This window comes from Crinia signifera, chromosome 5 (assembly GCF_055691185.1).
Source record: "Crinia signifera chromosome 5, ASM5569118v1, whole genome shotgun sequence".
NCBI lineage: Eukaryota > Metazoa > Chordata > Amphibia > Anura > Myobatrachidae > Crinia > Crinia signifera.
In genome coordinates, this window is record NC_139221.1 from 312,634,269 (window position 1) to 312,661,539 (window position 27,271).

Sequence of the window (27,271 nt, forward strand, 5' to 3'; positions counted from 1 at the left end):
AAACCATTGTCACCTACAGAATAATAACTGTATGTAAATGGAGAAGTAATGTTATATAGTCATACAGTTCCTTTTAAAGTGTATCTGTTGCTGCATACTAGGATTAATCCAGACATGATTGGAGGGAGCGTCACTGCTTATTGGCCGCAGCAGTGAGGCTGTCCTATGGTAATGCAGCAGGAGTGATCCTAGGATACAGTACCAAACCACCTGCAATTACTTCGGCTGTGGGGTCACCAGGGCTGTGGAGTCGGTAGATAAATGTTCCGACTCCGACTCCTCGTACCCCTGATGCCGACTCCTCGACTCAGACTCCTCTGTATTAATATGCAAATGTATTTGATACATTCCTTGAAGGAAAGAAAGGCAACATACATATTATTACTACAGAAACTAGAGGCTGGGAAGCCAACAGTCTACTGTATTGAACAGTTTAAGCAAAGGACAAACACAATAAAAAAAAAGTTTTATTAATTTTTTTATTAATTAATTAAATGGCTGGATAGTAGCAGTAGGCATAAACATCAGGAACAGGAACTTTACCAGTTCAAAGATAAAAACCACATTATTTGGTTGTTTTGGGAACAAAAACAATAGGAAAGGTTCAGAAGTGTGGAGCATGAGTTCCGCATGCTTTGTGACGACAACAAAAATCAACGAGCCACAATCTCCGCTGGTTTGCTTGCTCGTCACTGTTCAATTCATGGACACAAGGAACGATTTCTTTACCGAATCGTTACTGGCGACGAAAAATGGTGCCTGTACATCAATATGAACCAGCGTAAGGAATGGCTTAGCCAAGGTAAACAAACGACCCCGCACATGAAACAAGATCTTCATCCGCACAAAAAGATCTTGTGCGTATGGTGGGAGAGCTTGGTTGAATGAATTTTTCGAGTCTACACCAGGTGATTTCTACCAACGAGGTATTGAAAACCTTATTGAACATTGGAAATAAGTTGTAAACTACAAGGGAGAATACATTTATAAGTATTGGTGCTCCGAATTGTGCGTTGCGTGCCATATAGTGAAGCACATGAAAAGCATGCTTTTTCATGGTCACGTAACGTGTTCGTTTTGCGGTTACGTGAGGCACTGCATGCATTGGTCTTTATTCTTACAGTAGAGAAGTCATTATTTATAATTTTTGGAGTCGGAGCATTGTTTGCCGACTCCGACCCCGACTCCACGTACTCGAAATTGACTCCGACTCCAACTCCACAGCCCTGGGGGTCACGCGAGCCGGCTGCTGCAGCTTCGGCTGGGAGGCCACAAAACTCAGTTTTCTGACACTCCCCCAAAACAGACCACAGAGTGATCAATATGCACCAACTAGAACTCACTCACAGTACAAGGCTCCGGGAGCAAATATATTTATTAACAGTTTCTGGTACTTGTGTACAATCACGGCTCCAACGATGTCCATCGCATAGCAAAAAATCGCATGCGATTTTTTAACAGAAATGCATCCAAATGCATTGAAATTAGTATCAAACATGTTCAATGGCCCCCAAATGTCATTTTTGAGGCTGTACCACCCCCACTATCAACGCGAACCCGAAGCGTGGCGAGCGCAGCGAGCCCTTCGACCTTTTCATACCCCCACTATCCACGTCGGCGTGGAGTTTAGAATAGAAAGTGTGGCGAGCGCAGCGAGCCACTGCGCCCGAAGCGTGGCGAGCGCAGCGAGGGGACACGGATACCTTCACAGGTATCCACGTCCCCTCGCGGGCTTCACAGGTGACCGCTGCGCTCGCCACACTTTCTATTCTCAACTCCACGCCGACGTGGATAGTGGGGGTATGAAAAGGTCGTAGGACGCGTACCGCTGCGCTCGCCACGCTTCGGGTTCGTGTTGATAGTGGGGGTGGTACAGCCTGAAAAATTACATTTGGGGGCCATTGAACATGTTTGATACTAATTTCAATGCATTTGGATGCATTTCTGTTAAAAATCGCATGCGATCGCATGCGATTTAAAAAAAATGCTTAAAAACTGCAAAAATCGCATCCCATCGCATGCCACTACATATGGCATGCGATGGGAGCCGTGAAAGTACACAAGTACCCAGTTTCTTATATAGCGCGCACATACCCTGCAGCGCTGTACAGAGAATACTTGAACATTCACATCAGTCCCTGCTCCAGTGGAGCTTACAATCTATATTCCCTACCACATGTACATGCACACACAGGCATTCTAGGGTTAATATTGTTGGGAGCCAATTAACCTGCCAGTATATTTTTGGATTGTGGGAAGAAACCGGAGTACCCGGAGGAAACCCACGCAAGCACGGGCAGAATATACAAACTCCCCATGAAAGCATTCACATGTATTAATCGGTAAATGAAATCCAGCTAATTATCTGCTTATTGCTGATCGCAGAGTTACGGTTTGTAATCCACATAGTAGCATTATGCAGTAATTGCTGAAAATATCACACTAATTAGTACCACCCGGCGCATTCCCATAAAACACAGATCTAAATAGCCAAAGATCTCTCGCATGCAAACAGGATTCCAAATTTACACTCAGATTTATCATGGTAGTGACTGTAATATTTCCTGCAACTAATCAGCCCCGAAACAGAAAATGCAATGCGTTATATTCAGCCTAGCAATTTCACTGGGACATCATTCCAAGAAGCGTTACTGTGCAGGCAGACAGATATACATCAATGTGCTGGGTTTACGTACGCACTCCCCAGAACAACTTATTCTTAATTGACAGACAGCCGGTGACCTTTCAGGGTGCTAAGCCGGTAGCCCTCCTCCTCCTTCCCAGCCACTCCTAGCGATAAACATCAGACACGAATCAGATCTGATGACTACGCTCTTTGCAACTTTTAATTACAAAGAACGCTCCGCTGATTTATATTTCTCCCCTGTATGCAATTACCGCCGAGGATCATCAATTAAAACATAAACTGTTTGTTTTCTATATTTGCCATAGTCATTTTGTTATGTTTTTTTTTTTTTTTTAAACACCCCCAACCACCTTGAACCTCGACCAATATGAAAAACAAAAAGTATAAAGGCGGCTGGGGGCCAACCGCTGCTCCCCAGCATTTGGACTGACATTTTTTTTGGTTCTCTTGCGAGATTAAAAAAAAATTAAGTCAGCAAAACAAAATGCCAGGGTTAAATCACGTCAGCGCATTTTATGTCAAGGCTGAAATGAGAAACGAGCGCATCACCGGGAAAGGTTACAGTCCGAGCAAGGACCGTGTCTTCTCACTTGGTTAAAGGCACGTATCTGTCTACGGCAGGAATGTATCAGACTTTAGAGAGTTTTAAAAAACAGGAGAGGGAGAGTTATACCCCGTTCTCACTGCCGCAAAAACCCGGGTATTTGCCAGGGCAAGCAGTAATTTCCCATGTCCTGTCTCAGTGTGAAATGGTCTTTGTGAAATTCCCGGGTGTTTGGCCTGGGAATTAGACACGGGTTTTTTGCAGGGTTTTTCCTGGGTAATACACGGGTGTATGGCAGTGTGAACAGCACAGACCCGTGTTTTTCTCACAAAATGCAAAAAAACAAGTTCATTGGGGATGTAATCATGTGATATGTGACAGCCAGCCAATAAAATCTGGTTTTTAAACAGCCAATCACAGCAATTTGTACAAATTTTCCAACACCCAATCAAATTCCACACACTTGTTGGAAGGCAGACCATCGAAAGCAGTGTGAAAGGGGCAGACACTGGAAATTCCCGGGTCTGAGGTGCAGTATGAAGCGGGTCTGTTGAGCTGAGAAGCTCTGTGCCCTGCCAAAAATCCGGCAACAAAAACCCGGGATTTTGCAGGGGTGGCAATGAGAACATGGTATTACATCACTGACCTAAACCAGGGGTGGACAAACTACCAACAATAATCAAGATCTACCGACCATGTATTTCAGACAACCTGTGGATGTATAGTAGGAATGATGCAGCAGGTTTGAAAATGTGACAATTAGTAATGACTACAGCTGTGCACCAGCTAGGATATCTGGGAAACGTGGACTGTTGGTAGATCTCGAGGGCCGGTTTTGGCCACCCCTGACCTAGACAGGTTGGCTAATACCTTGGAGACTGATAATGTATCAGCCAATCAGCCCAACTGCCATGTTACAAGCTATGTTTGTACTTCACCTCCCCACAGAGACTGGCATCTGAGAGATTATACATTCATTACAAGGCAAGAAGAGAGCAGGCATTTCAGTGGCTATCTCGTTAAAGCAATCCTATAATACACAATAACTTCTCTTTGTATCAGTTTTTTTGTTAAAGAAATGTGTTGTATTGATACAAGCAGATCAGCTACTTATAACCATCTTTCTTAACGCAATATCCAAATTTGTCCATTACATCTTGCCTCATTTTGTGTTAAACAACCATTCTAGTCACGCCAACTCAGTAGCGACTTTTTCCATTAAGCAGCGTCTTTAACAAAGCAAAAAGGACAAACAAGCAGCTTCTGCTGATTAAAATAACAACATGCAGCTTGTCTATATTCAGTGGGTCACTGCGCCTGTAATTGCATACAAAATGCTACTTTACTAGGAAAACTCTGTAATGTTCCATCTTAAGCAGACACAGCAGCAGTCACACTGAATATAGACATGCCACATATCATTTTAATCAGAAGAAACTGCTTGTGCATCATATTCGGTTTGCTAGAATGCAACTTAATGGTAAGATGCCCGCGCTACAGAGTCACACGGAGCCCATGTTTTATCTATCGCATGGCGGATAGATGCATATGGACACATCTCTATGGCTGACAAAGCATAAAACAGGGATCTCTGTACCTCACTAGATTCTCGTTGTCCCCCATGCCTTTACACGAAGCACATTCCGTCCTCAAGTCCTCGGATTTGGGCTTTTTGTGTAGAGTCAGGGACTGCCGCCTCCTCCTCTCCCTCGGCGTACGCTCCTATGACGGACAGACAAAGCAGAAATAAAGTGTCGCTACACAAAGGCCGCAGGTTTTCTACGAGTTATGTCATTTTAACGTGTAAGATCCTGACCTCGGGCTTCTCGTCTTCAATTTCAAAATTTCTCTTCCGTTTCTGTCCTCTGGTCCTCTGAAAGGAACAATAGGTGACAGGGTTACTCTGTGTGATGGGAGAGATACACGCCGGCACATGGAAAATACAACAGCATTGGAAATAAATGTCGGGTACAAACAGGAACGGGCACAAGAATAACACAAAATGATATGGTACAATATGGTACATATCATTTGCCTAAAGTGCCCATGTGAAGTTGCCCATATGAGAATAAGGTGTATATATTTACTAAAGTGCGGATAAACTGAAGTGGAGTTGTTGCCAAAGGCAACCAGGTTCTACTTATCTTCAAGAATGTGTTAGTTAAATGTTAAACACTGTAGCTAGAATCTGTTTGGTTGCTAGGGGCAACATCTCCAATTCAGTAAACCCACACTTTAATAAATGTACACCTTATGGCCTGAGGAAAGCAAAACAGCAACGCAATTGGGCAAAACCGCTGCAGGGGGGCAGATGTAACATGTGCAGAGAGTTCAGGTGCGTACACACTGGCTGATATATTGATGCGCCATCGGCCAGTGTGTGCAAGCGATATATCTGTTATTCACAGATATATTGCATCCGCTGTGCACCAAGATATATTGGCGCATCGCGCTGTGTGTACACCTTAACTGGCATGGAACATACAATGCAGCAAATATTCCCGGACTCATTTGTTTCATAGCAATGTAGTGAGATTTATAGTACGGTCATTCAAGTTCATGGATTATGGGTCACCTGCCCCACTACTGAACTACTCGGTACTTGTGGATTATCACGGCTCCCATCGCATGCCATATATAGTGGAATGTGATAGCATGCAATGCGATTTTTGCAGTTTGTCAAAATCGCATCGCATGCGATTTTTCACTGAAAAGCATCCAAATGCATTGGAATTATTATGAAACATGTTCAATGGCCCCCAAATGGCATTTTTGAGGCTGTACCACCCCCACTATCAACGCGAACCCGAAGCGTGGCGAGCGAAGCGAGCCCGCGAGGGGCGGCGGTACGCGTCCTACGACCTTTTCATACCCCCACTATCCACGTCGGCGTGGAGTTGAGAATAGAAAGTGTGGCGAGCGCAGCGAGCCACCGAGCCCGAAGCGTGGTGAGCCCCGCGAGGGGACGCGGATACCTTCACAGGTATCCGCGTCCCCTCACGGGCTTCACAGGTGTCCGCATCCCCGACGTGGATAGTGGGGGTATGAAAAGGTCGTAGGACGCATACTGCCGCCCCTCGTGGGCTCGCTGCGCTCGCCATGCTTTGGGTTCGCGTTGATAGTGGGGGTGGTACAGCCTCAAAAATGCCATTTGGGGGCCATTGAACATGTTTCATACTAATTCCAATGCATTTGGATGCTTTTCAGCGAAAAATCGCATGCGATCAAATGGCATGCGATGCGATGCGATTTTTTCATGTACGATGGCCATCGTGGGAGCCGTGATAATCCACAAGTACCAACTACTCTTCTGTCAGCTCTACAACTTCATACTGTTTGTGCAAGTATGTAAATCACATCATTAACAAAATTGGTTCCACAATTTAAAGCCCCCATACACTAGGGTGACTACTCCAAGCAGAGAAGTCGCCCGTAATCCACCCCTTCAGCTGCGATATATAGTAATGCAGTCCTTTTTCATGTGATCCCAGCCAAGCCTGCCCCGGCTCAGATGTAATACAAACAAATCGCTCTGCAGCCGGTGCGTTGAGAAGGCTCTGGTGCTATGCGCATCACTTCGGACCTGCTGTCAATCACATGCGGTTGGGAAGCTTTTCACGCGATTGGTCGCTGCAATCACATGAAAACAGCCCAAATTGCATGTATATCACCTAGTGCAGGGCCAGCTTAAAACATAAAAAAGGGTGTTTGGCATGGTTATGGTATATAGGGCCAAAAGGTCAAAGGGGTGTGAATTATTAGGTTGAACAGGAAGAGGTCAACATGAGTATTTCACTTTTTTGGGTGTCTATATGAAAACCTACCATCCTGGACACCGTATAACTGTGTTGCGCTCCCCATGCTCCGGGCACGGGTCAGGCACACTATTCTGACCCGTCTATGCCCACGTGGATCGTGAATTAAGAACAAGTCGGCTTTAAAGAAAAAAACATCATGAAAAATCTTGTGTCGACCTTTAATGTTGATCTTTTCTTTGTGTCAGCCTTTTGTAAATATTGACCTAGACCATGTTAATCTAATTACTGTCCACCCATAGACCGGATACCAGTCAAAGAGCGGATAGTGTTTAGGTCAACCACAAATGGTCAACATGGACAGGGTCAACAAGCCAAAGGTCAAGACATGACAAGGTCAGCATTGTTTGCTTATGCCTAGGGCCAGCTCTGGGGATAGCAGTTTTGGGGGGGAACGTATAAAACCTTAAAATGACCATACACTACTGTGATCCCTTGCAGCGGTGCATGGCCATCTGATCCACCCGGGACAGTCAGATGTGATACATCGCATGCGGTCCTTTCACATGTGATGGATCGCATTTGACCCGTCGCCTCACCGCCGGAGGAGGGACCGACCTCCGACTTATGTCCGATGTGCACGGGACCACGCATCGGACCCGATGGGACATCACAGGCACTTGATTTGGGCCGATTTCTGGGCTGTTCCGCCAGGACGGGTGAAATCAGCCTAAATTGTGGTAATGTATGGAGAGAGAGAGAGAGAGAGGTGGGGGGAGAGAGAGAGAGGTGGGGGGAGAGAGAGAGAGGGGGGGGAGAGAGAGGGGGGGGAGAGAGGGAGGGGGGGGGAGAGAGGGAGGGGGGGGGAGAGAGGGAGGGGGGGGAGAGAGGGGGGGGAGAGAGAGAGGGGGGGGGAGAGAGAGGGGGGAGAGAGAGAGAGGGGGGGGAGAGAGAGAGGGGGGGAGAGAGAGAGGGGGGGGAGAGAGAGAGGGGGGGGAGAGAGAGAGGGGGGGGAGAGAGAGAGGGGGGGGGAGAGAGAGAGGGGGGAGGAGAGAGAGAGGGGGGGGGAGAGAGAGAGGGGGGGGGAGAGAGAGAGGGGGGGGAGAGAGAGAGGGGGGGGAGAGAGAGAGGGGGGGGAGGAGAGAGAGAGGGGGGAGAGAGAGAGAGGGGGGGAGAGAGAGAGAGAGAGAGAGGGAGAGAGAGAGAGAGAGAGAGAGGGAGAGAGAGAGAGAGAGGGAGAGAGAGGGAGAGGGACAACGTACCAACCAAAAATGACAGGAGACGCTTTTTCTGTACCCTATCAAGCTCCAAGTTTTGAAACACCTCCCCCTCTGTTAGACGACTATTAAAGTAACAATGGCATAATTAGAAATACCCATTATTTCCCCTCATTCAGTGAAGGAAATAGGTTTGTTTTCTCCTTCCCACGCGAAGTAATACTCATTGAGGACCACAGAACGCTCCACTTAACTCCACCGCAGAATTAGGTTTGAACTTTTTGCAACGATACGTATTTGAATCTTGCAATAAACATTGACTCTTAACGACTGTGTAATCCCCTTTTTGGGCACAACTAACCCCTTTGAGGTAAGACCGTCTATGTTTGTAATATCGCTTTAAAAGACAATGTTTTACAATCAGCAATTAGTCTCCATAAAGTGTAGCAGTAGACGGTGCAGAATTTAGAGCCATTACTAGTAAGGGTGAGCTGAATAAGAAAAAACAATTTGCGCAGTGACAAAAGAAAGTGCTGGAAATATATGAAGACAAAGCAGAATGGGGGATTTCAGACTTAATTTAATTACAGCTCAAATTCTTGTGGACTCGCTATAAATCAGATTCACGAGCGCGGTAGAAATGAGATCCATGACCAGCCCAGAGCCTGCTATCTGCGCAGGAGAGAGAAAAGACAGTTTTGTAGCAACTAAAAGGGAGGAGAAAAAAAAAAGCTTAATGACTTAACTTATATATTGTGGTGTTAAGGGAACAAAATAAATGTACTAAGTATAAGGTGTGCTCCTTCGTGTTAAGTTTTATATCACTTATTAGAGAGCAAACACCGACTTGGATGAAAAGGAAATCGTACACGTGCAATTCTAGTCTGCTGGGAGGGATCCAAAAAATCCCTCTCCAGCAAAAAATAAATAAAAAATAAGCCAATTCGTTACAACAGCTAATTACATTTATTCATGAGTGGAGAGGTGGACCAATCAGCATCTATCATTTTATAAAATGCATTTCATAAATTCTTCCTCAGAGCGGAATAATTGCTATAAGCAACTTTTCCAGTCTGTTAACAGCTTGGGATATCAACCCCTAAGCTCTGGCAAAGCTAAGCTTTCAGAGCTTTGGAAACTGGACTATAGGGGGGTAATTCAATCCTGCCCTGTTCGCTCAGTTCGCCAGTTTATCGGCAGGCGGAATTCAATGTTCTACTTGTTGAGTGGCTAAAAGGGGACATGTCTGCAAAAATGGATGTGGATTGTCGCCGATCCACAGCCATTTTCGGCAAAACGGATCTGACTGGTTTTAAAGTCAGATCCGTTCTGTGGAGCTGTGGAAAAGACCACATTGAATAGGTGCCCGCTATTATATCCCCTGCGGGGGAGATTGAATATCCCCCTATATCCCCATTTCCCTCTTTATGGGGAAGGCAGATCCAACATTACTATAATTATCCACGATTTCTACAAGAGAATTACAGCCGTAATACAAGACTTTAATAAGAAAAGTCCGGAACCCGTGCAATTTATGAATGAGTTCTTGGATAGACTGTGACGGGAGTTCTAATGAGTTTTTGAATTTCTGAATCTAAAAAGGTCATTAGTGCATCCTCAAAGTAACAAAGAAAGAATAAAGAAAATTAAAATCTATTGACACTGAAATTATTATTTTTATGGGATTCATTCACAGAAAACTCATAACTACAGTAAGAATATGCATGTACATAACAATAGTGGGTGCAAAGGGTGCCATTGCTAAGGGGCCTGGACCCAGGTTGTAACACTGAATACCAATTTTCAGGATTCGCCTTCTAAGCAACTAGGCCTGATCCACCGCCGAGCCTGAATTGTGTGATAATACATTTTCAGTGAGTGTGTAGTGGATGTTATAATGGTAAGGAGGCACTGTAATATAGTATAATTTGAACTGGAGGTCACTAATGTGTACTAATCTGGAGGGCACTATAATGTCACTTTATATGGATTGTGGCAATCCAATGTTGTACAATATGAAATAAAGGCACTCTAGTGTGCCATAACATGAACTGTGGCACTGCAATGTTACATCATTCGAACTGGAGAACAATGTAATGTGGCACAGTATGAACAGGGGGATATCTATTGTGGTATAATATGGACAGGGAACACAGTGTGAATTGAGGAGCATAATATTGACTACGGAACTGAAAATGAACTGGAGTTCTATTATGGGGAATCAAATTAATAATTACTGCGGACAGGTTTCTCAAGAAACATTGGAGCAGGGGCCCTTTAATATGTGCTATGAGGCCCACAGAGGTCTGATTAAGGCCTGAGAGTATGCTTAGTCAACACATGGGTTCTCAAACGCCATCCTCAGGACCCCAAACATTTCACATTTTCCAGGTGACCCATCAGGTGCACAGGTGTACTCATTACTCACTGACACATTTTAAAGGATCCACAGGTGGAGCTAATTATTTCACTTGTGATTCTGTCAGAAACCTGCAACACATGCACTGTGTGGGGTCCTGAGGAGACCCCACACACAGAGTTTGAGAACCTGTGGCATAGGCAAAACGCTGTTCTGCATGGATTGCTCATCACGGGTGCATCATGGGTGTGCAGCGATGTGTGCTGAGTGATCCGTGCCTATCAGCTCACCGGCCCCGCCACGTGTACGGAGCTTTACAGAGTAGACCAGTGGTTCTCAAACTCGGTCCTCCTGACCCCACGCACAGTTTGCGTTTTCCAGGTCACCTGACAGGTAGACTGGTGTATTCATTACTGACTGACACAATAAAAGATCCACAGGTGGAGCTAATTATTTCACTTGATTCTGTGAGGAGAGCTGCAAAAAAATGCACTGAGGACAGAGGTTGAGGACCTGTGGTCTACTCCAACAGATTGGAAAGTCGTCATCTAACCAGTCAACAGCTTCCACGTAGCAATCTCAGAGCTTCCATTATTACTTCTTACTATTATTACTATTAAGTCTGATATTTTACAATGGCATTGCAGGGCAGGGCGCACTTTACAGCGCAGAGCTTAAGAAGGGCATCAGCAGTGAAGGTTGCTAAACTACAATATGGACTATAGGGAAAACAGAGACGGACAGATGTGGCATAGACTAAACCAGTGGTTCCCAACCTCGTTCCTCAAGTGACCCCAACAGTTCACATTTTCCAGGTCACCAGCAGGTGCAATCATTACTCACGGTCACTTTAAAAGATCCACAGGTGGAGCCAATTATTTCCCTTGTGACTGTGTAGAGACCTGGAAAACATGCACTGTTGGGGGAACTTGAGGACCAAGGTTGAGAACCACTGGACTAAACTACAGAATTCTGTAGAGGAGGTAGTTTATTGCTCTGGTAAGTTGAGGGAATGTGTCACCCCCCTTCCCCCCCCTCCCTCCTTTTATTGATTGACTTAGGACTAATATAAAATGATCAAAAACTATTTCATGCAGTTCAACAGAACTCAAAATCTCTTGCAACTGGTTAAAAGACTGCCAATGCGTTACATGAATTTATAACCAGATTTGCAGGACATACAGGGCAGTATTCAATGAGGCTTTTCGGCATGTGCAGCAAATCCTGGTTAGGATTCGCTGCACAGTCGCCGTGTTCCAGAGGGCTGGAGCAGTTTTCTCTGCCAGCCCTCCCTGTCGCTGTATTCAATGCCATAGGGGCTCGATGCCCCTGATGGCGAATTTTAACCCCTGCGGCGAACGCCTCAGGGAGCCGCGGGACGGTGGCAGGCAGGGAGATGGAAGCCTCCCTGCCTGCGCCGGACACTGTGGGGCAGAAGCAGGGCTCCCGGAAACACAGGCAGCAGAAGCTGCCCCCCGGGAGAGCTGGCAGGGGACGTGGTAGGAAGCCGCTGCACTGCTCCCACATATTTAATGAGCGGGAGCAGTGAATATATGAATATCTAATGAGCGGCTCTGGGCCCCCTGCTGGCTGTTATGTGTAAAAAAATAAGATAATTAAAAATTTTATATATATTCATGTGAAGTAAGTACATGAAAAAAAATAGCATGCCCCTTCAAAGAAAAAAAATACAGATTTTTTTTACACCAAATAATAAAAAAAAACCTTTATGTTAAAAGATCACAGTTCAGTTCACCATAAAAAAGATGGCAATTGCTACACAGTGACATAGATCGAAAATCGCTTAGAAAGCAATTCGCCATCTGATCATTGAATACACTCACGGCAAATCACATTGAAAAACCCATTGAAAAACCACAGCGAATTACAGCAACTATCAGGCGGTGAATTGTCCGTCATTCACTATTCGCAGACGGCGAAAAGTGCACGTTGAATAGGGGGAATCAGTTTTTCATTAAAAACATTCACCTTAGAGCACGAAAACAGCACACATTCGCCGTAGACCATGGCGAATCAGCCTCATTGAATACTGCAGATAGTATATGTAAGAAGTTTGGATATCTTTTGAATGGAAGATACAAGAAAGGATTTATTTCGGCTGAGACTTTGTATTCCTGTGCACATCATACAGTACTTCTAATTGCTAAGATAAAAACAGTTTTTGTCAAACTCATTCCACAGACCTCTAAGCTCAATCAATACTATGCTCAGCGCCTTCAAGACAATCTATACAGCCACCACAAGAGAACGGACAGGCCACCTAATACCAGGAAAATAAGGAACACACAAGGTGCAAGATCACTGCTTCTCTTCTCCTGCATCTTTAAAGTTCTCCTGACAAACAGAATGGGGCACTAGTCAGACGCCAGCTGGAGATCGGCAAAACCATGGGCAACGGTCACATTGTCTACAGGAGTTTTTCCGGTATTTTTGGATATTTCTATTTTAACCCTATGTCCACTTGGATTGTAAAGTATGATTTAAGTGGACCAGCACCAAAAAATCCTGAAAAACTCCTAATCTGCCATGTGACCGCCGCCATGGTTCTGCCGATCACCCGCTGGCGCCTAACTAGCGTGACTGACGCTCTAGTGGCTGAAGACTATCTTTAGCCGTCTAATGCTGCTTTCAGACCGCATCTCTGGCTTTGACCCTGTATTTGGAAACGTTTCCAAAAACGGGTCTGCCAGATAAAACCCCTTTCACACCGCAGCACTTAAACGGTATATTACCGTTTAAGTGCCGATTTTTTGACACTGGCAGACCCGTTTTTGGAAACTTTCCAAATACAGGGTCAAAGCCAGTGCAGCCTTCAGCCCTCCCCTCCGTGCAGCTCCCCCTCCCCCCCTCGCGCGTGTCGACGCCCCCCGCGCATGTCGACGCGCGCCCCCCCCGCGCGTGTCGGCCCCCCCGTGCCGGTACCTCCGTTGTGGATCCCGGCACTGCAGCTCAGTATGCTCGGAAAGCACTTATGAAAAAAGTGTCTTCCAGAAAATGGCTGCCCCATAGGAAACCCTGTTTAAAAAAACTGTCTTTCGTATGGGGGCAGCCATTTTCTGAAAGACACTTTTTTCATAAGTGCTTTCCGAGCATACTGAGCTGCAGTGCCGGGAACCACAACGGAGATACCGGCACGGGGTAAGTCGACACGGGGTGGGGGGGGGGGGGGGGGCGCCGACACGTGGGGGGCGCCGACACGTGGGGGGGGGGGCGTCGACACGCGCGGGGGGGCTCCAGTGCTGTGAATACTTAATGAGCGCTCATTAAGTATTCACTGTGCTGAATTTAGGACCCAGCTCATTGGCTGGGTCCTAAATACCGTTTCAGAACCGATTTTGAGCCTAAAATACCGGTTCTGAAACGGGTAGGACCCTGCATTTTAACCGGTTAGAAAAAACGTTTTTTTTCTAACCGTTAAGTGGTCCTGCACCTTTCAGACCGCACACATTACCGTTTTAAAACGGTAAAAAAACGGCAACATACCGTTTTTAAAGTGCGGTCTGAAAGGGGCATAACAGCGGTGTGGACTAAGGGTGGTTGACCAGAACTTGGTCAATCTACACCCGGTCGTCCGGATACCAGCAGCACTGTACTGTAGTTATCATTATTGGAGCAATCGCCACCCAGCTGTGAAGAAGTATAATTACATGCTTTCGCCATAGTACGCCATATCGGGACATTTCTTATGGCCTGACGACAAAGCCAGGATGGCGGGTCAACAGGATAGATGAGCATAGCTATATCTTTACTTCTGCAACACAAGAACAGTTTGAATCGACAATATATAAATATATAAAAGGAAGCAGTAGTCAGTTCCTCCCATTGCTCATTTCTTTTCTTGTTTTTCTTTTAAGGAGAATAAGAGCATAAACCAAAAATTTGTGCCGAGATATAAAGATTCGGTACATACGCACAGCCGAACATTGTATTGTCTCTTTTCCTCTATTTCATTGATACGATCAGCTCAGTTCTGCTGGAAGCAAGATATTAACCCAAATACGATAAGATTTAATGCCGAAATGATATACTGAACAAGATTTCTTATCAACATTTAGAAATGTTACAGCTGTTCAGTGTTTACGGCTATATAAAGCCTAAGTTATACTGAATACAGATACAAACGGGCTGGATATCAAGAAAGCGGTGTGCCGGCTACGGCAGAACCTGTATAACAAATAATGTCACTGATAACTGAGAGCAGATCGCGAAGGAGGAGAATATAATATATCTGGTATATCAGGAGCCGGCTAGGTTAAAGCTATTCATCGCCAATGCATACGCCTGAATTTTATACGGTGACATAAGATTCTATGCCGAGATTTTCCGACAGGGGAAATAACCGCAGATTGTCGAATTTACAGCCGTTTATTGACAATCCGCGTCCGTTTTCGCCGATCCGAGGACTTTGCAACACTCGACAGCTGGAACATTGCGTTTCGGCTGTCGAGTTACTGTCGGAAACGGCCTGGGATTCCAACTGTTGGGACGTTCCGACAGTCGGAATCCCAGACTGAATACCCCCCAAAGGGGTACATTTAGTAGATGTTGCTTATAGCAACCAGATTCTGTCTATCATTTTCTAGGATGCAAATGATACAGACAATCTAATTAGTTGCTATGGGCAACGTCACCTCTTTACTAATTTTAGAAACTTTAGTAAATTTACCTCTAAGGGGTTTTTATTAACTAAAATGGGAGTAAAATTGATGATGGGATGTTGGCCATAGCAACCAATCAGAATCTACTACTTATTTAGCACATTCTAGAAGAGAGGTAGAATCTGATTGGTTACTCATAGCAACATTCCATCTTCAATAGAACGCTCATCATAGTAAATAAACTCCTAAGAATGAATGTAGGACTTGGAAAAAAACAAAAAGATATAGTATAAACAAATTTATATTAAAACCTAATAAATACATATCGGTAACAGATGCATTTGTGTTTTATCCTCCTTTAATGCTGATCCTCGGCACAATAGCAGCCGTTTTTACAAATAATAGATGTAATTCATCAATTTCTCTATTTAAAGGTTTTAAATTGTTTTCCAATTTTCAAAAATAATTCTAAAACGGCAAAAGACGTGGATCCGCGAATCTGCGTCTTTTCCCGTGGAAACGGATGCTAATTCGAAACGTGAAAAAGAGTTCTTTCCAAAACTCTGAAATAACAGGAAACCTTAAAATACCCCCCCTTTAATCTTTCAGTTTAATAGTTACATCTAAATAGACACTGCAACATTTTCTGAAGCCATGTTTGAGGTGTACACGTGGTGGAGGGGAAGCGACAAGCTATGCGGACACAAGGGGGCTCTCCTGTGTTACAAATGTGCACGAGACGCCCCTCCCTCCCTACACTACCTCTTCTCACCACCTTTTCACATGCTCTATGCTGTTTCCGACAATGCTACAGACAAGGCAAAGGAACGGTGTAAAGGTCTTTGCAATAAAAATCACGCTAAATTTCTAACATCCGATTTGATTCTAACGAATTTGTTGTCAAGGTTCCCATTAAGTGTAACGCGCATTGAATCCAACATTTAAATTTAAAAGTTTCAATCATCTAACATTAGTGAGTAGACAATTGCAGAAAATTAAGAACGGACTGGTAAATGTATGAATCTTGTGCAAATGGTATCTATCCCCCATAAATAACGTTATGTGCAAGGTGATAACGCACCAGCCAATCAGCTCCGATATGTAAATTGGCAGTTCGGAGCTGATTGGCTGGTGCATTATCACCTTGCACATAACGTTACTTATGGGGGATAGATACCACTTCTCCGAGCGGAATACATTTAACCACATAATCTCTAGCAGGGACGATGTACTCTACAGCGCGCTTTGGTCGAGTTAATCACTGTGGATATTAATCAGACATTATTGGGTCTCACTGACTACTAAACATATACAGATGTGTCCTCATACAAGTATTCTCAATGGTTCATGTGGCGAGAAAAACCCAGAACAAGCGAGATGCGCCAAGTCTAAATGTGCGTCTTTGTCACAATCTAGTGTGATAAAACGGATTCACGTTGCTGCACCTATTGATTTAATGTTTGACAACTGTATAAATCAGTGGTCAGAGTCTGATTCTGTGTATGAAGCACACCAGAACTGGTCATTGAAAAAAATGGCGGCATCGTAGCACTTTGTATGCAGAGTCAGACTCAGTCGCACACAGATATATCAGTGTCGCATATTAATCAGTGCGGTATCGGTGAAGCGGTTCTGTGGCTATTAAGAAGCGCATTCTAAGAAGAACTAGAAAAATACACACTACACAAGGGGAGTTGCCCAGGACGTGGAGAAGAGATCAGCAATATGTGCCCACAACAGTAATACCCCTTTTCCACTGTGGCTAAAACCCAGGTGTACTGCAGTGATAATTTGGGTCACGGCTCAGTTAGAAGGGTGCCAAAAATAACAACAATCTAGGTCCAGCGACCAGGTAAGGCTGCAGTGTCGGAGTCAGCCGACTCAGGTTCGGTTTCCAGCATGGGAAGAGCCCATATTACACAACTGCAGTGTCCCATGGGAGGTTGCAGGAATCCGCTGTTAGTATACGGTCACTAGGTCGACAAGAGGAAAGTTGACTTTCATTGGGTTGACTACTAAAGGTCGATATGCATGAAGATCGTCATTTCTAATGGTCAACATGGGGTTAGGTCAACAGGGTCATTAGGCCGACAAATGCATTAGGTTGACATGAGCTAGATAGACAGTCAAAAGGACGACATGGTTTTTTTTTGAGCTGACACGGGTGGTATTTCATGCCCTACCATCCCACTAGGGCTTAGTGAGAGAATAAAATAGTGTGTTGAGCATAGCGAGGCACCCCGTCCAAATCATTGCTAACACAGCAAGGGGACGTGGTGCACTCTTTTAGTGTCCATGTCGACATTCGGGACAAAAAAAGTGAAAAACCTCATGTCGAACTTTTGACTGTCCACCTTCCCCATGTCGATCTAATGACCTGTCAACCTAATGTATGTCTATCCAATGATCCCATTCCATCACTTCAACAAGCGGAAAGATAAATGACCCGTCATGTACGATTTGGCACACATCCATGTGTAGGCATGATGAACGATGTGGCAATGATGTGTCTACGACCCGTCTAATTCTATGATCGTTTACTCAATCGCTCTGTGTGTGGGCTTGGTATTGTTTAGCCAGGATTTCATGGTGAAATTGGTAAGTGACTTCATAAAATCTATCCATGTGTGTGGGCACCATCAGACCGAACACCCAAAATACAACTACAACATTTATCTGCAGGCACCAAAATTGATATGACAATAAATGCTCCGATCGCAACAAGATAAATAAAGCAAAAAAGAGATATATTTAAAAACATGTCAGACAGATATCTGTGGTTATTGGTATAGGGGTACTAGAGGAAAGGAAAAAAATTAAAGGAAAAACTTACATCTGAACGAACATCTCTATATACTGTATACCCTAGCGTACTGACAGTCTGGTAGCAAGTTCCCCATAGACGACAATCTTTTGTCTGATAATACCAGTTTCCTTGCAGAACCCTCCTGTCAATCCTGCTCGCGTGTGATAAGCATCTCACAATGCAGTAGCCTGAGGGACTAAGCTAATAGGATGAACTTGTTTCCATAGCCTTCACAAGAGGTAGCAAAGAACTACAGTTTGCCCTGGCACACACAGTCCCTTCAGCGGCATACATAGTCCCTGCAGCGGCATACATAGTACCCCCCCCCCCCCCCAGCTGTGCAAAATTTCCCAAAGAGCAGTTTGTTTTAATGTTTTCAAAAGCTATGGCTAAGTATTCAAAGAGACCTATTCAATTCGGGGCTATGGGGGGGGGGGGGATTTGAAACACACTTGCCTACTCTCCGGGAATTGCCCGGAGGCTTTCAAAAATCTAGTAGCACTCTCAGCCTCCTGGAAAAGAGAAAGGCCTCCCAGAGCCATCCATTCAAGTGGACGGTCCCAGCAAGTGAATTGTTATCGTAGCCACATGGAGGGGGCAGCCAGAATGAGCAACCATGATTCGAAGCATCCTACAGTGAGAGCCTGTCACCAATGTAACCAGGTGCGGCGTCCCAGAAAAAGATGTTCAGTGCTCAGATCAATTACGTGATGTATTGTGGTATTACAGTCCTCTGTCAATGCAGCAATTGCTTCCACTAGAAACAGGCTGGTTGTAATGGAGGAGTAGCCATAAGAATACTCCTCCCAAAGTTGTAGCGTGGCTTGTGTTTGCAAACAAATATATATATATATAAAATGTAAATAGAAATGTAAGACCCCATGCAACAAAATCCTCTGGACAAACAAGACCAAAGTACAGATTTTTGCTGTTCATGTACGCCACCATGTTTGGTAAACCCAAAATATAGGGAACCCCCAAGAGGAACCTTATACTGACCATCAATCATGGGGGTGAGGAGAACCTGGACACCTTCCAATTTTGGACTTGATCATGAACTCATCTATGTTTTAGTGTGGCCTAGAGTGAAATGTGAGACCATCTGTCCAATGATTGAGCTTGGATGAAACTGGATCCTATAAAAGGACAATGACACTAAGAACACCAAAATACTCTGACTGAAAGGCTGAAAAATACCCCCAAAATAATCATCATGTTGTGGAATGACAAGCCAATCTCCAGACCTACTGTATACCCTACTGACCAAGCCAACCTCCAGACCTACACCCTACCAACCAAGCCAACCCCCAGACATACAACCGACCAAGCCAACCTCCAGGCCTACACCCAACCAACCAAGCCAACCTCCAGACCTACACCCAACCAACCAAGCCAACCTCCAGACCTACACCCTACTGACCAAGCCAACCTCCAGACCTACACCCTACCGACCAAGCCAACCTCCAGACCTAGACCCAACCGACCAAGCCAACCTTCAGACCTAGACCCAACCAACCAAGCCAACCTCCAGACCTACACCCTACCAACCAAGCCAACCCCCAGAACTACAACCGACCAAGCCAACCTCCAGACCTACACCCAACCGACCAAGCCAACTTCCAGACCTACACCCAACCGACCAAGCCAACCTCCAGACCAACACCCTACCGACAAAGCCAACCTCCAGACCTGGACCCAACAGACAAAGCCAACCCCCAGAACTACAACCGACCAAGCCAACCTCCAGACCTACACCCAACCGACCAAGCCAACCTCCAGACCTACACCCTACCGACAAAGCCAACCTCCAGACCTAAACCCTACCAACCAAGCCAACCTCCAGACCTACACCCAACCGACAAAGCAAACCTCCAGACCTACACCCAACCGACCTAGCCAACCTCCAGACCTACACCCAACCGACAAAGCCAACCTCCAGACCTACACCCAACCGACAAAGCCAACCTCCAGACCTACACCCAACCGACCAAGCCAACCTCCAGACCTACACCCAACCGACCAAGCCAGCCTCCAGACATACACCCAACCGACCAAGCCAGCCTCCAGACCTAAACCCTCCAGACCTAAACCCTACCGACCAAGCCAACCTCCAGACCTAAACCCTACCAACCAAGAAAACCTCCAGGCCTAAAACACCCTGACCAAGCCAGTACATGCTCAGTAGAGATCACGGAGGCCCTTTTGGAATAGAGAAGGAAGCCTCCCTGGTAGCGTAGTAATTGTTCAATACTTTCATCTCAGGGTACAAATTGTTTATTCTTCTTGGTGTCATTATCATGAATAGTTATTTATTAGAGAGTTTTGAAAATAAAAAACTAACTGAAATACATTTTACTCAATCTTTTATACCAAACTTGTCACTTTTATTTGTAAAGCAATTACTATTCTTATGAGCTTTTTGCACGAATTGTTGAATAATATGTAAAAAAAATCTATTTACCTTATACATACAGGACCACCATAAATCCATATCTGGTCAACGGATCTACAATGCCAAAATCGACCATCTTATGGTTGACCACACTTAGTCAAACCTGTCAAGTCAGATGCCTAAAGATAGTCAACCTTGTTTAGATCGACAGCAACAGAAGTTAGAAGCCAGTGACGGGAGTGTGCACGACATGAGTTTTTCACTCGTTTTGGTGCCGAATGTCACAGATGGACTTGGTTCATACATTACTCGACATGGGGAAGGTCGACAGTCAAAAAGGTTGACACTGTTTTTTGAGCCGACAGGCGGTATTTCATGCCCTACCATCCACTAGGGCACGGTGGGAGAATAAAATAGGCTGTGCTCTTTTTAGTGTCCATTTCGACATTTGGGACAAAAAAAAGGTGAAAAACCCCATGTCGACCTTTTGACTGTTGACCTTCCTCATGTCGACTTAATGCTTGTGACGACCTAATGACCCTGTCGACCTTCAGGCATGTCTCGACCTCTATCCAATGATCCATACCCGGGAGCAGGGCCCTCATAGCTGTCTGTAAATACCCAGTTTGTTGTATCACTTTCTCCTGTTGTAAAGCGCAACAAAGTATGCTGCGCTATATAAGAAACCGTTAATAAATAAATACACGTACATTTAATCTCCTTTCCCGTTAAACAGCCCTTCTAGTCGCACCATGCCGTGGATCTTGTTTGCACGATCCATTAAAATGAATCTCATGAATGTGAATAGGGCGCACAAGCAGCTTCTACTGATTAAAATATGAGGCATGTCTACATTCAGTGTGTGTCTGCGTGCAAAATGCTACGTTACATTGTTTTCCTGGAAAAAACACTAATGTTCCGTTTCTTAATCGAAGAAGACACATTTTAATGGAAAAGTTGCATGCAAAGAAGCCCAGCGCCACCAAGGCACATGGAACTCATGCGCTACAAATAAAGCAACTTGTACTAATTATGGTCGATGAATGTGGACACATCTGTACAAAATGCTCATTCCTTTGTCCCCTAAAGCAAACATATCACTGTGCAACTTAAAGAAAAATCATAAGTCATATATACTTCAAAACTAAATAATCATGCACATACTGTACTAGCAAATAAAATGCTGAAATTTACCAAATCAAAATTTTAATTGTTATTTTTTTTTTCTTTTGCAATGAAAGTATGTAAGTTGTATGTATGAAACAAGCTACAATTCCATTAGATCAGAACATTTAACAGAACATTTAAAATATTAACAATTATCTTCTTTTTTTTCTCCTTTTCATGGTATCAAGTACAATATGAGGATCTGGTGCAATTTTCACAAAACATTGTGTAGCGTTCATTCTAGCACCCTGCATCTCTCAATACCCATGCAGTTTCCTCATCCTTGTCTGGGGTATTGCTCTTTTCTGCGGTGTTCTAGCACAGTGTGGTCTGTATTTCAGCACGGATAGGCAGACCACACCTGTGCTAGAAAAACCACAGCAGAGCGCGACACCCCAGACAGGGAAGAGGAACTGCAGGAGTTTTGAAAGATGCAGGGTGCTAGAATGAACACTACATACCCAAATGTGCGACAATCTGCAAGGAAGCCATATCACGGGGGTGAGTCAGTGACCCAGTGTCAATACAGTTACAGGGAGAACAGTTTTAGTAAATGTGCAAAGGATTCACATTACCGACAAAAGTTCACCCCGCTGAGCGAGTTCGGGGTGGTGTTCCGGCTGCCTCGGGGAGTCTGCTGGTAGTTTCTCCTTCTTGACTTCTTCGGAGAGTTCAAAGTTTAACTGCGCGCTTTTCCTTCTTCCTCTAAAACAATGCTTCTGAGGAAGAGAGGAAACATAACTTAAAAAATGAAAAGATAAAAGCAAAAGACAAAAAAAAACAAAGATAATGCAATAATTTATAAAATCACACATATAGGCAAGTTGGACGGCTCTTTTTATAGATCCACTATGCTTTCTGAAAAGAAGGAAACTTGAGTCCTGCTGTATTTAAAACCTTAAGTAGAACATGAGCTTCACAAAAGCTCTTCAAAAATCGCTAATGATTTGATTTTTAAAGATCCAAACATCTGATTTTAAGGTAATCCCAGTGACCTTTCATGTCTTTGTACAAATGAACCCTCTTGATCTATAAAGCTGGTTGATGACTGACCCTTCCTGTCCTAAATTCATTATCGCAAAACCCATTACAGGCACTGTGTCCTCTTTACAAGACGCTCCTCAAGGTTTATCTCAGAGGGAAGGAAAGGAAAAAAAAAAAAAGTTAAAGATCAAATCAATGAGGCCAAGAATAGAGTCAACATGCATCAGAAGTTACAATCTGCACTTAAAAGCCCAGAGAGGCAGAGGGATGAGAGCGGAACATTGGTGGAATCAGTGCATAGGGAAAGCGTCTGGATTATTGGTATTTCCAAAAGCAGTCTATTAGAGCGCAGGAAAAAGGTTAAGAGGGTTCTCACAATGCACTGGTTATTTAACAACATACATATGCATCTATCCACACACAGCGCCAGTGTGCCACCAGTTCCTGTGCAAATCTAACTTTGGGCATCTTTTCTAGCTGCAAATGCTTCTTCGCCAAAACACAATGTAACTAGGACGCACAGAGAAACTCTGTTGATTAAGGTGATATAGGACACTGTTGTGACTGCGTCTGTATACAAAGCAGAACAGGACTTGTATTGGATCACAAGCTGCACAGATTCAGAGACTCAGACGCACACAGATACCAAAAAGTGTCACCAAATTAATCAGTAGACTCCTTGTGCAAAGTATCAATTTGTGTACAGACCCAAAGACTCAGTCGCACACAGATACAAGTTTCACAGCAAATTAATCAGCAGTCTACTTCAGGCTTGCTTACCATCCCGGAATTGCCGAGAGGCTCCCGAAAATCAGTCCCCCCGGGAAGGTGGGCAATCCTCCCGCATTTTCCAGGCAGTCCCACACTCCCCTTTAATGCTGCATAAAATAACAGTTGTTCGTGAATTACGTAGTTTGACTGCCTTGGGGGCGGGGCTTCATGACGTCTGCCCGTCCCGCCCCCCTGACACGCTTCTGTCGGGTCTCCTCTCCGGGAGTCGGCAAGTATGGTCTACTTGCGTGCCAGTGGTTAGGACACCATCTAGCGTGTCTAGAGGGGCGGTTTGTCAGGACTGCAGCAAAGATGTATGAGGACACATGTAATGGCTAAGAAAACAGAACGTTCTTCCAGAAGAGTGCAAGTTTTATACTAGAACGGTGTGGTCTATAAAATTAATAGATAGCAACAAAAAAACATTTTTAATTGTATTACCATAACCTAATATTTTTATTAACAAAACAATACATACATACAGTGGTATATACTAGTAAAGAAAATGTATTAATCTCTTGACCCTTGAGAAGGTTCCCAGCATGCTGGTATCGGATATTTAAAAAGTTTTTAAAAAAAAAGACAGCCAAGGGGACATTTATGTAAATTGGTTGATCCGTAATGTCATTTTTAAAGCTGTAATAGAAAAATAACAGTTGAAATAAGGGTTGTTATGGGTTACAACAACCACCCGATGCATCTGTTTTCACTTGTACCCAGGATCCATTGTGAATACTTACTGAGGATAAGGACAAGGCAGTTTTTACTAGGGAGGAGCAGACAAGGAAATCTGCTGGCAATACAAAAGGGATGAGCCCACTAGAAATAAATATATAATTCATGGCAGAAGAGGTCCATAAGAGACTTTGTAAAATATTAACAAATAAAATCACCAGGGCCAGATGGGATTCACCAGAGGGTTCTAATGGAACTAAGCGAGGAGTTCAGAAAATCATTATCATCTGGTATAATTCCAAGGGACTGGAAACTAGCTGTTCATGTGGCAATATTCAAAAAGGCACCACCCAGCAAATGACAGAGCGGTGAGCTTAACATCGGTCATAGCGAAACTATTTAGGGTAATAACTAAGAGACTGTATAGAAAAATGTTTCGCGATAAATAAGGTAATCAGTAGTAACCAACACGGGTTTGTAAGGAACCGTTCCTGCCAAACTAACCCAATTAGTTTCTATGATGGTTAGTATGAACCTAGACATTGGCAATGCAGTAGATGTGGTCTACCTGTGCTTTGCATGAGCCTTTGACACTGTGCCACACAAGAGGTTGATCCAAAATGGAGGAATTAGGACTGGGGGGGGGGATTGCAGTTGCTTAGGTAATTGGTTGCTGGATAGAGAACAGAGGGTGGTTGTAAACGGGAAATGTTCAAATTGGATACCAGTATTAAGTGGCGTACCATAGGCTCAGTGCTAGGGCCTCTTCTATTTAACATATTTAATAATGAAATAGAAGTCGGAACGCGAAGCAGTCTAGACTGACTTTTATTTGACTCGGACATATACGTAAGCATTCTTCCCAGGATTACACGCTCATGGAAGCAAGAATACACATTATTTCCCTTCTTGGATTTATGTGAGAAGTAATAGGACTCCCTGTTATAAAGCAGATGAATCCAGGCGAGCTGAGGTAAGTGAGAGGTCTTCCCGATGTCTAGTGCAGATATGCCGTCACTAATAACTCTGCTGGGAATGCATCATGCTTACACTAATAGACCCGCGCTCTCTAATAAATAATGCACTCCTTATTGTACACCGGAACGGACGTTAGAAGTCACAGAGTTCCATGACCTGCGGCCTGGCGCCTTCATACGCACATGTAACCTCTGAGTGACTGGTCATTATAATTGTACAGTGGAATATCCCATATATATATCTCTCAGCGAGTAATACTGCAGGTGTAGATTTTTGCTTCATCTTTTATTTTTAATGATCCTAATACGGCTGCTGCATTTGTTCCTGTACCGGTTTTTCTCCCTCAGGGTGTTTTGGGAGGGGGAATATTTGAACACCAAACACTCTCCTCTTCCTCTCTGTATTAAGTACATTGGTAAGCACAAGTTAAGGCTCTGCTGTCATACGTAAACTTGAGGATATATCGAGGCAAAAAAGTTCAGGACCAGTCTGCAAACTCATTCCAGTCAAACTTTCCAGCAGCTAAACTAGAGAGAGACGTGTGCGGAGGGTTTGGCTAAAGTGCTTCTGTAAATCTTATTTGAACATAAATTTTACTTCCCAAATGAACTTAACAGAAGTCTTCAAAGGCCCCCATACACTAGTCAGACTTGTCCTGATGACAAGTCGGACTCAATTTTCCTAGGGATCCCCCGGCAGGGCTCACATAGGATTTGGTACTTGATGTACCATTTTTTACTTGTGATAAATCGCATATGACTTATCACATGACACTTCTGGGGAGCTGCAGGCTGGGGGCAGGAGAATTAAAAAAAAAAAAAGAATTAAATGAATGGGCAGTCGCTGATTGGATAAGAGAGCTGTCTCAGCCAATCAGCGCCCGCCCATTCTTTTTGTATGGGCACGCAGCCCTTCCGCCGCCATAGATGCAGAGCAGGGAGAGCACCTCTCCTGCCTGGCGCTTCCCTGCTCTGCAGATAGGTGTGGGCAAGAGGTGCGGCACCACTGGCACACACAGACTGCACTGGATGTGATACATCGCGGGTGCTAAAAAAGCACCTGCTATGTGCCTCTGACGGCTGCACATACGACTTATCTTATGTACAGCCTGTCCGACCTCAACTATAGTCCGATACGCACAGGACCGCGCATCAGTTCCGATGTCATACACATGTGATTGCGTCCGATTTCACACAATTTCTTGGTCAGATCTGCCGGAATTGGGTGAAATCTGGCCCTACATTGCATAGTTTATGGGGGCCTTTAATCTCTGACTCAGTGCTATGGATCCTGTGTGCACCTATGGCGAGAATAGGCAGCCATACTGAGAGAAACTGACCAATCAGATGAAACAATTGACCAAAGGTCATGGGGTAGCTCAGTGATCTCACTGGTCATAAGAGAGCTGATGGGTGCCATCCCTATTGGTCGGTATTATGTAGATTGAACAAGTATTCAGTTATGTTTCACTAGTAACCAGCCTGTCGCAATGACTGAACAATGTAACAGTAATGCTGGCAGTTGCGTGTACCTAAACAGAGCAACACTCGAGGTTCTTGTCAGGCTCCATCTAGTGGCCTTCAACAAAACAAAGAGAGCGCTTGTAGTATAAAGATGCAGTTATTATTATTCACATATAAAAATCAATATAGCTAAAAAAGCTATCAAAATGGAATCACATGCAATAGTACACACTCTAATGACCTGATCAAATCACTTATTATGAATAAGTGATTATTATGACAGAATTATTATGACAAGTCCATCCTTGGAGTTAATATTGCACCTGGTACAGAGCTCCTTAAGCTTGGGACCTCAGTATGGTCATTTTATAACCTGAAAACTGTGTATTGGAAATCGAAAGTCTCGATTAGTGGGCTCATTGCGGGTGTTTAAAATCAGTATATCCAGGCAGGTATATTTGTTGATCTAGTGGCCACCATTTTGCACAAAGCTTTAATTCTCCCCATAGAGGTGAGGAGCACTGATGATATGTGCATTGGACAGAAGTCCGTCTATGCAGAATACTGGTTATCATTTGTAAGGGCATGGAAATTAATCAATTTGCCCCAGAAGTTGATATCGTAATAGTAGTTCCCCGGGGTTCTACAGATATACAAGCATGATGATCGCTAGGTCGGTGTGATCACGTAGATGCGCCTATACTTCTACTTGTAGCAGGCATCTAGATTTGGGTTTGCATTACATGCGACTCGGAATATAAGGAAGTGTTCAATTAGCCACGATATCCTGTTTTCACATTAAGAACGCCCCTTTTATCCATAACCACAACAAGGTGCTATTCAATTGTCCATGATAAATTACTGATGATACTTCTCCATGGGTTTACTGTGTAT

The 27,271-nt window shown here is 44.3% G+C and overlaps 1 protein-coding gene across 6 annotated transcripts in view; it reads right to left on the reverse strand.

Moving 5' to 3' along the window:
- The window catches only part of PHF14 (PHD finger protein 14), a 248,771-nt gene that overhangs the window by 127,107 nt on the left and 94,393 nt on the right, over window positions 1–27,271 (reverse strand). For 5 of the 6 annotated variants that reach the window (XR_014444023.1, XM_083144823.1, XM_083144822.1 and 2 more), the window contains 3 exons: window positions 22,082–22,225; window positions 5,008–5,064; window positions 4,789–4,913 (listed from right to left, as the gene is read on the reverse strand). Coding sequence is in view for 5 of the 6 variants with exons in the window: in XM_083144823.1 (XP_083000949.1) it covers window positions 4,789–4,913; window positions 5,008–5,064; window positions 22,082–22,225 (326 nt within the window). In the remaining variant the exon portion in view is untranslated. The remainder of the gene's footprint in view (window positions 1–4,788; window positions 4,914–5,007; window positions 5,065–22,081; window positions 22,226–27,271) is intronic. The other variant, XM_083144821.1, reaches the window with a different exon arrangement.